At 40.8% G+C, this 13,157-nt stretch overlaps 1 protein-coding gene across 3 annotated transcripts in view; it reads left to right on the top strand.

Moving 5' to 3' along the window:
• The window catches only part of rerg (RAS-like, estrogen-regulated, growth inhibitor), a 36,497-nt gene extending 23,908 nt beyond the window's left edge, over positions 1 to 12,589 (top strand). For 2 of the 3 annotated variants that reach the window (XM_046379157.1, XM_046379158.1), the window contains exons 3-5: positions 3,325 to 3,381; positions 8,087 to 8,160; positions 10,855 to 12,589. In XM_046379157.1, the coding sequence (XP_046235113.1) occupies positions 3,325 to 3,381; positions 8,087 to 8,160; positions 10,855 to 11,265 (542 nt within the window). In that variant the 3' untranslated portion in view covers positions 11,266 to 12,589. The remainder of the gene's footprint in view (positions 1 to 3,324; positions 3,382 to 8,086; positions 8,161 to 10,854) is intronic. The other variant, XM_046379156.1, reaches the window with a different exon arrangement.
• The last annotated feature ends 568 nt before the right edge of the window (positions 12,590 to 13,157 follow it).

Here is a 13,157-nt window from a genome sequence, read left to right on the forward strand (position 1 = left end):
TTCATTAGGCTGCCAGAAACATGACTCCAAATAAATACAAATGTTGTTCCATGTCTTCTGGATGTGTAAGTAGGCAACTTTATACGTTAGTACTGTGAGTCTGTGTTCGTCACCAGCTTATGTTGTTTCTGATGCCTACACCGTCACCGCAGCAACCCAGTTAGTGATGTCTTGACGCAAAAAATCTGATCTGATTACTTGCAAATATTTGTGTGGGCAATCTGTCTTAAAGATCTCTCTGGACATAGTATTTAAAAATGTTTAAATCACATATTACTTATTGCCCTTATGGATGTATGAGTGTGGATATTGGTGGCTGCATGAATGGAAATCTCTTAACTTTGCACTGTTCAAATGAGGCACATCTAATTTTCGTTCAAAACCTCACCGCTTGATCACCACCTATAATATGTGCATGTTTTTTCCCCATCACTTAACATACTTTAGTTTTGGTACCTTTTGACTGGACTGGATGGAAATCCTTTATTCCTGCTTAGCTATTTTGTGATGATGGTGCCAATAGTTACTGTGCTGAATGACCAATTATTTTATGTCACATCTTAACACAGCCACTAATAATTAACATGTCAGGAAAGCTGAAATGTTTTTAACATTGTGGCTCAATTTTAATCATTGTAATCTATCAATTAAACTGAAAGAAGGACAAAGACAAAACTGGTGGTCTCCACAAAAGCATTATTTTAGACCATGACAGGCGCAATGAAGCTGCTTTTGTTTTTTTGTTTTTTATTTTACCAGCACTGTTATCAGCTTTCTTCTCACTGCACACAGTCAATGAATTGCCTTCCTTTGTGATCTGGTCAGCTTGGTGATACAGTGCACATTATTCCCCCCTGCAAACCTTGAGTGAATGTGGGCCGCAATATCCATACTGATGCATGTTACAAAGAACCCTCTCTTCAATGTGTACATTTCTTCTAGTGGCAGTGAAAAGCTGGAGATACAGTTACTGCTAATGAGGAGAAGACGTCACACCCCATTGGTTGTTCTGTCTTCCTGGAATCCAAGCCGCTATAGCAAAGACACCACGACATAATCTCAGTGGGAAATTTAGTGCAGAACAAGAGAAGTAAATGTGCTTGGAGAAGAAATGTGTGTGTCATTCTGTCTTCTTAACAGCACGACAAGTTATCTGCTGCTGCTCTGCTTTCAGTGCATTCGGGGAGTAAATGAAAGTTGCATGGCTTCCTTTTCCTGAAAACACATTAGGGGCGTCAGGAAGGAAAGCTATATGCAGTATGTTGAGGAACAACATCAACAAAACCATTTCAAAGAGGAAAAAAGAAGCTATGGACAGTTCATGCAACATGAAAAGACCTGCCTGTCTGTAATGTTGTGTTTGAGACTATAGGGTGAAGTGTATGTGTGAATGACAATTTGAAACATTTCAACACCAGACTCTCAGTCATCATCAAACAATGCCCTCTGCTCAAAGGCCGAACTTGAGCAGTGAAACGTGGCAGCGACACTTCGGCCAACATAATGGGTTTTCTTCCCTTCCCTTGTCGTGGCTAATTATGAGCGGAAAACAGGCCTGGCAAATACAGATGCTTTTTTTCCCCAGTTCAAAGGCAAAGCTGTGGCCCCATAGTCTCTTTGCTACAAGAAGCAGCTCAGTAAGTTGACATGAGGACACAGATACACGCCTGGACTCAAGTGGACCACTCAGGTCCATTGAGAGTCACTCGGGCACATGACAGCTCCTGCAGAGGAGTGGACTGAAAGCGAACACTTTCATGTTGATGTGTGTGCACAAAAAAAAGGTGGTTTTGGCATGGGTTCTGGACCCATCTGTGACCATTATGGGTCCGTGCCCTGGTCACAGACGCACTCCAAGTAGCTAATGCTAGCAAACTGTAACATGTAGTCTTATCATAGCATGGCAAGCAGAGTTAGACATTTTAACATAATAATTTATTAGCTTTCCAAGAGTGACGCAAGATGAATATCACTGTGTTTTATCTGTGGTGCTAAAGCTGGGAGCCACTAAGCTCAGTATAGCATAAACATAATAGTGGGAAAACAGGTAGCCTAGTTAAAAATTCGCCTACCAACACCTCTAAAGCTCACTAATCAATATGTTATGTCCAGTTTGTTAATTCTGTAGAGAAAAAGTGTATTGACTCTTTATGCTAAGTTAAGCTAAGCTAACCCTTTCCTGGCTCTAGCTCCATTTTTATGCACAGACATGACAGTGATGGCAATCTTTTCATCTCACTCTTGCAGGGAGGTAAATAAGTGTATTAACAAAAAAACATTCATATATAACTGACTGTCTTCGGGAGCCACATTAATAAATAGCTTGATAGGTAGCATTTTATAAAAGAGCATTTCCTGATTCTGTTGGGAGCAAGTTTGCACTCTTCTAGAGCACTACACATCTTCGTGCCTACCCAGCTAAAACAAGAAACACTGCTGTGTTCAGACAAATGGCTGCAGAACTTAGACATGTACCTCATGCAGTGACTTCCTGGGGAGTGAAGGGAAGCACAACACTCAGGGCCGTAATTGGATATCACTGCAGTGCTGTACCAGGCGATGATACTATTATGATAAGTAGAAGAGAATAGTTTGTGTGGCCCTGCTGATAAGATGAATCAAAACAACAAATGGATCATTGGCTTCTGGATGAAATGGGCCAAGTGCTGCTGGGAAAGACAGCCGAATATGAACAGTTGAGATTTTTGTTTACGGTTGAAGAAATTTTTTAGTTTTCAGACTTCACTCTGAACCTCAGATCGGTGTTTACGGGTACTCTTATTTTGACAAACAACACACAGACTGGTTTGTAGCGCTGCGTGAATCACAGGTAATGGCCCTCTAATTCTGTCTGTATGAAGGAAATCAATGTTAGTGTGCGGCTGATTACTTGCTGATGGTAAACCATTAAGAGAGTGAGTCACTGCCTGCTGGGAATGTTTTTATTATCATTATTATTTGTGATGAAGGCTGATGGTGCAAAGAGCCAGCTGAGAGAAGCAGCTAATAATGAACTTAAACCACAGACGTTTCATCCTGAAGGCTGTTTGAACTCTTTTTTCTATTAGCATTCAGATGAGAGATGTATTCAAGTGGTTTGGATCTTGTGTCCTTGATGGTTATCCACAGCTGATTAGCAACTGAGGTAGACATGCTGTCAGCAGATGTGCATATTAGGACAGCAGATACAATCAGTGTCTTTATAAAGCGATGGTCATGCATGTACACTCATAGTACAAACGCTCAAACCAATATATTCTGGAAGCCACGAAAACCAACTTGCTAAGTTTTTCATATTATGTTATTTTCTGTTGTCCCCTTCAGCTCTGGTGGTGAGATTTCTGACCAGACGCTTCATCTGGGAGTACGACCCAACACTCGGTAAGACAAGCTGATTCCTGTCTCTTTCACTAGTATTACCATGATCACCATTTCTACACTGACTTGATTTACTGCTGTCCCATTTTCTTTGACTACTGCAATAATAACGACATACTGCTGCTGTTGCCATCAGTACTATATACTACTCCTACTGCAAGCATTACCGCGGCTAAGTAGCAGTATTTATACACTTTTGGAAATGCTCTCTTGTCAAGCGTGAGACAGAATCATATCACTGTCATGTCAGTATGCTAAATATAGCATCCAGTTTGATGAGGTTAGTGTGAACAGAAAGCAGGGGCCTACAGACATGAGGGTGGTATCAGTATTCTCATCTAACTCTTGCAAAGTGAACAAATATGTGTATTTCCATTTGAAAATATTCCCTACATGTATATACAACTCCCATCTCTATAAAGGGACACAAAGAAAAAACACAGAATATGATAAAATTAAGTCATTACTCATGGTGAATTAAATGCTTTCAAGAGGAGTGATGCCATCAGATTTAATGCAGGTAAGTTTTTTTTTTCCTGCCCTCATCTTTATAAAACATAGAATTGGTCTTTTTATACACTGATGCAGATTGAGGCAATTCTCTGCACTGTAATTATGGGGCATAATAACAACTCCTCTGTAAGATGCTTTTCATTTCCTGGCTGTATGTGGCAGGTCAGAGCCTCTGTACTGCTGCCATGGTGCTCTCTCTCTCTCTCTCTCTCTCTCTCTCTCTCTCTCTCTCTCTGTCCATGTCTGTCTTTGGTGATAAGAGTTGCAGCACCTCAGCAGAGTGCAATTACCAATTACCCAGAGACCACACCTGGTAGCATATTCTCTTGTTTAATCAGTCACATCTTTAAGAGAGAACAAGCTGATCGGAATCTCACAGCCACTATGGCAACAACACAGGAACACATATATTCCAGGTATTTTTTTTATGTGTTTGGCATTCGGGATGGAATTTTAGGGTAGGATAGAATTCTTTCCTCCAAATATAGCACAACATTGACAACCTCAGTAGTTTTTTGGATTGTTACCCCATGAACCAGTTTCATACAACATACGTACTTGATAATATTCAAGTAGTGTACATGATTTAACACAAAAAAGAAGAAGAAAGCAGAAAAGAGCAATAGCTGGCTCCTTGGTTACCACAAGAGCTGGCGTCACAAAGGGAGCACAGCGTGAGGTGGATAATGGGAATAACAGCACTGCTGGAGGGTGTCTGTGACCAATCAGACTGCCCGGCTGAAATTACCCATGAAGTGGTTCACACGTTATTATGACCCTATTACGAACACATCACACAGGTGGGGGGTGTGCGTGCAGAGTGCTGGTCTTAAAAACGCAGGATTACTGCCAGAACGTGGGCTGCACTTCATCTATCTCAATATGTCTTCCAGTGCCTACAGCTCACCATTCATCTCCATCTATTATCTTCTCATTTATTTTGATCAGGGTCATACACGAGCTCAGATGTTCTTTTCTACCATCAGCAGTCCCTGGTGCTCCCAGGCCTGGTGGGAAATGTAGTACAGGGATACATACTGTGGGGAGGGGGGGTTTCGTTTTGGTAGAATTTCGTTCCAAACAAAGACCATCTCAGATTTAGCTGGTAAACATGTATTCATTGCTCCAGCATGTTCTGGATCTGCCTGAGTGGAAGTGTCCCGTACACGGCTAAAGACAAACATCCAAAACACATCAGCTGACTCATGTAAATGTGCAGTTACCCCTGGACTGCTGCACTCACTAAAAAGGGAAAGGGGCAGGGCCTCAGAAGCAGTTTTCTTCCATTCTATTCTATTCTATTCTATGTGATAGCAACTTTAAAAGTTTTACTTTTGTTAAAAACATGTAACGCCTATGTTATTTTACAAAATGTACATGTTGAGGCTCCTGTGATGGGAGCTAGACCAAATCCAAACAGAAATCCAGGCCTAAAAAAAAACCTCTCAGACACCTGTGGGTGACTTCACAGATGCTATGTCGGCCAAGCAGGAAGATGTGGTAAACTGTGTGATTCAACCTCTTTTGCACTCATTTCCGTCCTCATTCAAACTTGAATCTGGTAGACACGCATCATCAACTGTGACATCCTAATGTTCCTGTGTTATAATGAAGGATTCAAAAAAAAAAAAAAAAAAAAAAAAAAAACACATGAAAATGAGGTTCAGATATGATTGATGTTTTGAGCTGGTACTACTAGATACTGGAAGTGTGCACCGCAGATGTTATAAGATGCCCAGTTGGATCCCATTCCTGTAACACAATGAGAAACAGTAGCTGTTCAGACTTCAGATAGCCATAATATGACAACTGTCATTTCTGTCCCTATTCATCATCCAGTTACAGAATCTAATTTCCTTTGACAGAGCGAAATGAACTCTCATCAATCTCTTCTGGCATCACAACAACAGCTGTGCTTAATATTGTGTCACGCGGTGCAGAGGGAGTTTCTGGTATGAATATTTTGGAAATAAAGTAAAACATGTGTAAGAGCAAAGCAGTTTTCTTCTGCTTGCTGGAGCAGTTTAGGACAGCATGCACTGACAAGCTGTATCACCAAACAGGATTGTGTGTGGTGTCACACTTTCTCTTTCCACAGACATCAGGTAGTGAGGGGTTTTGATTTATGAGGGATGAATTGCACACTGCCAGGAAAATTACTGCTTTTGTTTCTCTCCAAGACCTTTAGATGGGATGGTGAGGCAGGTTAAATCATCCCCAACCCTGCCCTCTGTCAGTGCATTTAGCAACAAATACACAGAGGGGTGGACGTGTTTGCAGCTGACGGAGTGATGTCTCCTGAAATAGGCTGTCCCACGGGTTGCTGTGTGAGACTCTGGCTCTGCTCCTCATAGAGGCTCCTCATGCCTCCAACCAAACAGCTATAAATCGCCACTCTACTTCCACCTCTGGCTCTCTGTGACATTTCACTGACGTCACAGGACGCAGTTTATCCCCCGGAGAGGTGAGCGCACCTGGGACACAGCTGCGTCGACGTGCAGAGACTGGAGCAACAACAAGCTCTTTTCAATGACAATCCAAAGATCTTTTTGACAGGATTTTAGTGTTATTGTTTGTGGTTTGAGGTTTTTGAATGTGTCACTAAACTATGTGATGACAGCAATTTAGTCATGGAGGGGGGAAAAGGTAATTTCAAAATTTTCGTACCGGTGACCCTCCGATCACAAGCCGCTTCTCCAACCTCTAGGCCACGGCTGCCCCCAAACGATCCGGGACCAGCCGTGGATCGCTGGTCCTTGCTGAGCACAGGGGGCACCCGGATGGTTAAAGTAGTGGTTAAAGTTCCAATCATTTTACGGGTACCGACAATGTGTCCTTGAGTAAGCAATACGAAATACTGTGATGAGCAAGCTGTTTTGATTAATCAATTAAATATAAATCCCATGGTGCACTTTGGAAAGAAACATCCAATCACAAACTTAGGAAAAGTTAAAATTGACGGAAGGGACAAGATGTAGAAAAAGACTGAAGTCTGGTGATTTTTTTTAAACATTGATTTTTTTTTTTCTTACTAAGCGTTCTCATGTTCTCCCTCCATGGAAGAGCCGTGCATCAAGAACTAGCAGAGCGAACAAGACATGAGTCACAAGCTGAAAACAATTGTAGGGCCAGATTCACAAAGCCGAAAAGCTTTTAGAAAGTGCTGGCCTAAGCTCTCTGCTTGAGATATAGACAAAACCCAGCAGATTCTTTTCTCTTTACAAGGAGGGTTTCTGAGGCTTCAGTGCTCTTTGCAAGGTGTTTACACAGATGGGATTTTTATAAGGGGGGCAATTCAGGCAAGATAACTCCTGTGCTGGAGGAATGAGAGGTCACAGTCACAGCTCACACCTGTGTTCCTGTGCCAGGAATAAGACGCTTTTCAAACCAGACAGAGGTGAAGCTCAGGTCATTTCAGGTCATTGAAGGAGTCATCCTTCACCCAGCAGGATCCGTCCTAGTCCAACAACCTGCTGAAACCAACAGAAGGGTTTGTTCCAAAACACGAGATAATGGTTTAATGGAAAAGTGTTTTTAACCCTTCTGTCTGAGCCAGCTTTTTTTTGTTGTTGTTGTTTTCTTTTACCTCTAACAGACGTTCCCTACCTTGGGTGTGAAAATGCTTAACTATAACTCCAGAAAAACTTGGTTGTCCATTTCGGACGTAGCCCTTATGGTCTGGCTGCATCAAACACGGCAGCACTTCTTGCCCGACAGGCAGGCCAGAGGGCAAAGTTTATACTGGAATTAAATGAGAGTATGGTAACAAATCTAACACCCATTGTAAATAAATGTAAATTTAAACAAGTGAACATTGCATTCATCCAGCCAAAGCACTGAGGTGTTGCATCAGTTGCTTGCATTAGTCAGTCAGTGTAATAGTAAAGAAGCCGAGTGAAGCACTGACATGCATCATTCACGCTTTAGTTTTTCACTCAGTAATTATCAGTTTGATGTGTGATGTTCTGAATCATTCAGAAAAATAGTAGGTGGAATTATATTCACCACTTTTCTAATGATGACTTATTGTACACACATTTTAAAATACCTTCATAGTGATATGCAAGGTAGAAAAAAATGCTTTACGAGTTTTACTCCCATATTAGAGTCAAGTGTTACTACTATCAAGTTATGATTCACATCAGACTGAACTTCTAAAAACTGTGTTAACTCTTCGTATCTTTCTGTCTTACAGAATCAACATATCGTCATCAAGCCAACATTGATGATGAGATTGTCACCATGGAGATTCTGGACACTGCAGGGCAGGTGAGATAAGTAATCTGTAAAGTTAAACTCCAAAATAGAGGACCCAAAATACAGACACGAGTATGTGAGGGGTAAAATGAACAACGGAAGCTTTACTAAACTTACTTAAATTGAACAGAAGCAAACTAGACCAGACAACCAGGAATAAGACAACCCAAACAAAGAATAATCCAAATCAGGGAAATACAAAACTAAACAAGAAAACCAGTAACATGAGGAGAACTGACTGACTGAGACACAGATCAAACTAATCACGACAACGCAAAAAGCTGGAAAAAGAAACATAGAAATTGTAAAGAAAAACAAGATGCAAGAGAGGAAAAATTACAACATAAAACAGGAACTACTAAACTAAAGCAACAAACTATGACATTATCCCTGTGTGTCTAATCCAACCATGTGTCCAACATTTTTTATTTGAGGAAACAAAACAGAAATATAAAGACCTGAACCCATTATCTTCAACTCACCACCATGGTGGTGGGTAAGCGTCTAAACAAGGTGACATATCTGTCAGTATCTAATTCTAATTTCTAGTTTCTAATGAATTATTTCTAATGAATTGTCTATGAACTGTTCTCATTAGACTCCCCTCCCTTTTAAACACGTGTCTTTCAAAATCTATGCTCAAAGTTTGACTCTCTGTTAAATATTTGACATCTTAAGTTCTGATGTAAGAAACCCCTAACATTGTATGTCTGATAAAAAGCTCCCTCCAGAGTCTCAAAGACATTATAGACAAGTGGAGTAACACTATCTATGAGTAACTGACCTTTCTATATAAAATCATATAAAAGAAAACTTCCTATTCACTTCTTATTCATTCGTTTGTGTGGGGCAGATTTATCCATATTATTAAATTATGTGGGTGGGTATTGAGTTTCTGCCCAGAGCTTTACTTTATTCCACTGAAATGAATCCGGTATGACGGGAGTCTGACACCAAGTGTCACTTGAGTCAGTGTCAGCTGGGGCTGAAGGCTACAAATTTGAAAATGTAAAAAAAAATTAATTAATTAATCTGAGGATATGCAGTAAGAAAGACGTGAGCTTAGCAGGTCTCCGTAGCCGAGTATGTTTCTTTCTGCACAATGATGTAGTTAATTACCACCTCTGACATCTTCTGGCACCACATATACAAAACCAAAGAAAAATGTACTTAGTTCAAATAACATATATTTATGTGTACATTTTTAAATGAATTCTCCATCCAATAGCAGAACAAAAAAAGCTGAAAGGTTAAATTACTTCTATACCCCCACAAGTATTTTAGTGATCCCAGTAAAAAAGATGAATACAAAACCAAAGTGAATTATGTTTCCTATATTACTGAAATGGTAAGATAATATATATAAGTGATAAAAAAATTAACACATATACTGTCAGGCACAGCTGGTGTGGAGGACTGCTATTCAAAAACAATCCATACTTTTATTTTTCTTTGTAAACTAGTGAGATGACTCCACTTTGCAATGCAAGCCAACTTGAATGCTCAGGTATCATCTTGCTGTCTCTTCTTTAGAGATATTCGATAGTTATTTTGGACTGACATGCATTTGAAGAATTGCAGTGGGAGCAGATATTAGAATGAATGGCACTTTCACGTGGTAATTTCCTGCAGTCTGACAGGAGCATTGCAGAGTCCTGGCCATGAGGGAGAGCTTGCGTAAATCCTATGGCTGAAGATAAATAGGCTGCAGTGCTGCGTAGGTGTTCTGCTGGTGGCTGATTTCCCCCGCGACACTTCAGCCAAGTCATCTCTCTCTCTCTCTCAGTATATTGTAGTCTATTTTCAGTTGGCATCAGGATGAGGTCTGAATGTTTCCAGACACGACTGAATTGGATGTCAGGCATCTCCTGACTCTGGATGTATGAAAGCATTGTGCTAATGCTATCATGATTTGTGGGGTTGGAGTCTTCTTGGTATCTCATAAATTTCAGGTTCAAAAGTCGGTCAGGTATACAAACGTCAAACTTTATTATCTGTCCTCTAGAGGGATGTGGAATTTTTTAAGCTTCCTCTATCAATAACTATGAGATCAGGATCTGTGCACCCCTCTTCAGTCAAGTTACACTTTAAGTCTGCCACAGGACCAGTTATGTGCTGTTAGAACCGGGCCGTCTGTTTCTGCTTCAGTGTGGTTGAATTAGGAGCACATGCCTGAATGTTCCTCAGACGGCTGCAGAATTCAGTTTCTGGCTCAAGCAGGTGTGGGAGAGAGCAGAGGGAAGGAGTCAGGAAACACAAATGTCTCTTCATAAAGAAACTTGATGTGTTACATATGCTGAAAACTGGATGATGTTTTTATGCTTTACCACAAAAAGACATAGAAAGATGAAGTGTGTGGTGGGTATAAACGATGGTATCAAACAAGTTCTTGCTTTCAGCTTGACAACTGAATTATTGTTATTATTTTTTTGATAACGTATCTTGTTTTGAAAATGTAAGGGTTCTATATTCTATATAGTTTATAGTATATTTTGGGTAACATGAGAGTTGGAGGAGAAGAATGACTGCTCTGATGTTGTATGGTAAATATGAAGCCACAGCTGGAAGCTGGTTAGCTTAGAGTAGCACAAAGGTTGGAAGCTGCATAAGACGTGAGTGCTTCCCTAACCCTTCTCATTTTGTTTCTCTAAATGTCAAACTATTCCTTTGAGAAGTTCATCATCAAATTTTGGGTCTTCCCCTCAGGAGGACATCCAGCAGAAGGAGGGCCACATGCGTTGGGGTGATGGATTTGTTATAGTGTACGACATCACAGATCGAGGAAGCTTTGAGGAGGTTGCGCCGCTCCGAAGTCTCCTAGAGGAGGTGAAGAAACCGAAAAATGTACCCCTGGTCCTTGTGGGTAACAAGTCTGATCTGGACCATGTCCGGCAGGTCGGCACAGAGGAAGGCGAGCGACTGGCAGCTGAAATGGCTTGTGCCTTCTATGAATGTTCAGCATGTGCCAATGAGGGTGGTGCAGTGACCGAGGCTTTCCATGAGCTGTGCCGCGAGGTGAGGCGCCGCAAGGCCGTGCAGGGCAAGGCCAGGCGTCGCAGTTCCACCACACACGTCAAACAGGCCATCAACAAGATGCTGACCAAGATCAGCAGCTAGGGGAGAGCCACTCTATCGTCTGATGACACAAGAAATGTAACATTTTTTTCTCTCATGTAAACATTTCAAGAAATTATCGGCTCTGAAATGGACGAAATGTGACTGATTTCATGTGGAATGTGTTCTTTAATTATTCTCTGATCATTTTCCATCAAAAAGGTCCCAATTGGAATACCACTTCCCTTTGGGAAAAGATTGATGATGTTGTCACTTCAGCATACAAGGCTTAAAGGATGATCTCTTGTCCAAACATTTCAGCTCATTTGGGTCAAAATGAGCTTGGATACTGGTGAGATATGAGATTTTTCATCGTGAACTGTTTGAAATGGTGAGGTTTTCACCTGTTTTCTTTTATCCTCTCATCTAACTCTCTTTAAAATCAATAAATAAGGCAGATGACAGTCTGGAAATGTTGCATGCAAGCTGTCCTATTTAGCATGCAAAGAATCCAAGCAGATCTACATGCTACATTATGTATGATATGGTATATAGCAAAGGTACTACAGTAGAAAATACTGTAATTGTTGAAATGTAATTTTTTTTCCTTTATGTATGTGATCTGTATGATGAAATCAACCAGCTGTGCACTTGTAATTAAAGACAAATATATCCAAACTGTTTCTCTCTTAATGATTCCATGTTTGCTTGACTTCAATATGAGTGTCATCGTTGGGTGCATGATGTTGCCTCCAAGCTGACCATCAAATGTTACATTTACATAGTGACAGTCTCCAGATGAGGAGAACAGTATCTATCCCCCTTATAGATCTGACTGCTGAAAGCTTTCTGCACACATATACACTGGCTGACTCTCTCTCTCAGACTCACAGACACACCACAGAGAAAGCATTTCCTTATCCTGTTGCAGTCACTGACAATACTGGGTGTATTCTTCTGCAGCTCACTATTACAGCAGTCCAGCCTCATTTATGTAAAATGGATTTCAAAATATACAACTTTAGGATTTTCATTATTATTACCTTGAGGCCAGAAATTAAAACCTATACAATCAAACTTTACCATACTTTTCTCATACTTCAAGTATCCAAGAAAATGAAACTGTTATCTGCTTCTGACTGTATTAAAGAAAGAAATCTCCCGCTAAGTACGCCCTGTTACTCCAAATAGATTGCTGACTAAGGGAGAGGACGTAAAAACAAAAACTACTTTCTTTAGTTTGGGTGAAGCAGAAAGGAGTGGCCCAGCTATCTAGCAGATAATTACTAGAGGCAAAAATCCCATAATAACCAGGGAAGGAGCCGCGGTTCTCCTCCTTACTCTGACCAGTGGGAGAATGGTAAGGGCAACTCCAGGTTTTCCCATCACTTCAGTATGAATTTTGACTGTTTAAACCCAGCTGTGCTCCCCTTCAGTTCCAAGAAAAAAAAAATATAATTCAGTTAGTGAAACAAAGTCATCAATGCAAAAGCGACAGTCTTGCTGTTTCACACACAACATACAAATGAGTGGGCACTGCAGACTGGCGGGCAGGTCGATTAGCTCCCATCAGCCTCCAGTGGTTTTGATTGCTGCTGGAGCTTTGAGCTTCCACTGCGCTGGCCTAAGGTTCATACTACATATCTGATACTCCGGGTGGCCAAAATATCCACAGCCTTTAGTGTGTAATGTGCAACCACACCACTGAGTGTGCACACAGACACACACTGGAAATATCCCGACAAACAGAAAGACAGGTTTTTTTCTTGTGGTGGACATAAATAATGCAGTGATTTCTAAAGCATTAAAGGAGTAGCTCACCTCAAAATCAAAATTCAGTTATTATTTAACAATTCCCCTGCCGTGGGCAGTTGGGTAAAGTTTCAGAAAACATTTCTGGAGCATCACAGCAAAACAGCACTGAAGCATTCTGTACAACAACTAAAGCAGATGGA

The sequence above is a fragment of the Scatophagus argus genome, chromosome 22, assembly GCF_020382885.2.
Source record: "Scatophagus argus isolate fScaArg1 chromosome 22, fScaArg1.pri, whole genome shotgun sequence".
Classification (NCBI taxonomy): Eukaryota; Metazoa; Chordata; class Actinopteri; family Scatophagidae; genus Scatophagus; species Scatophagus argus.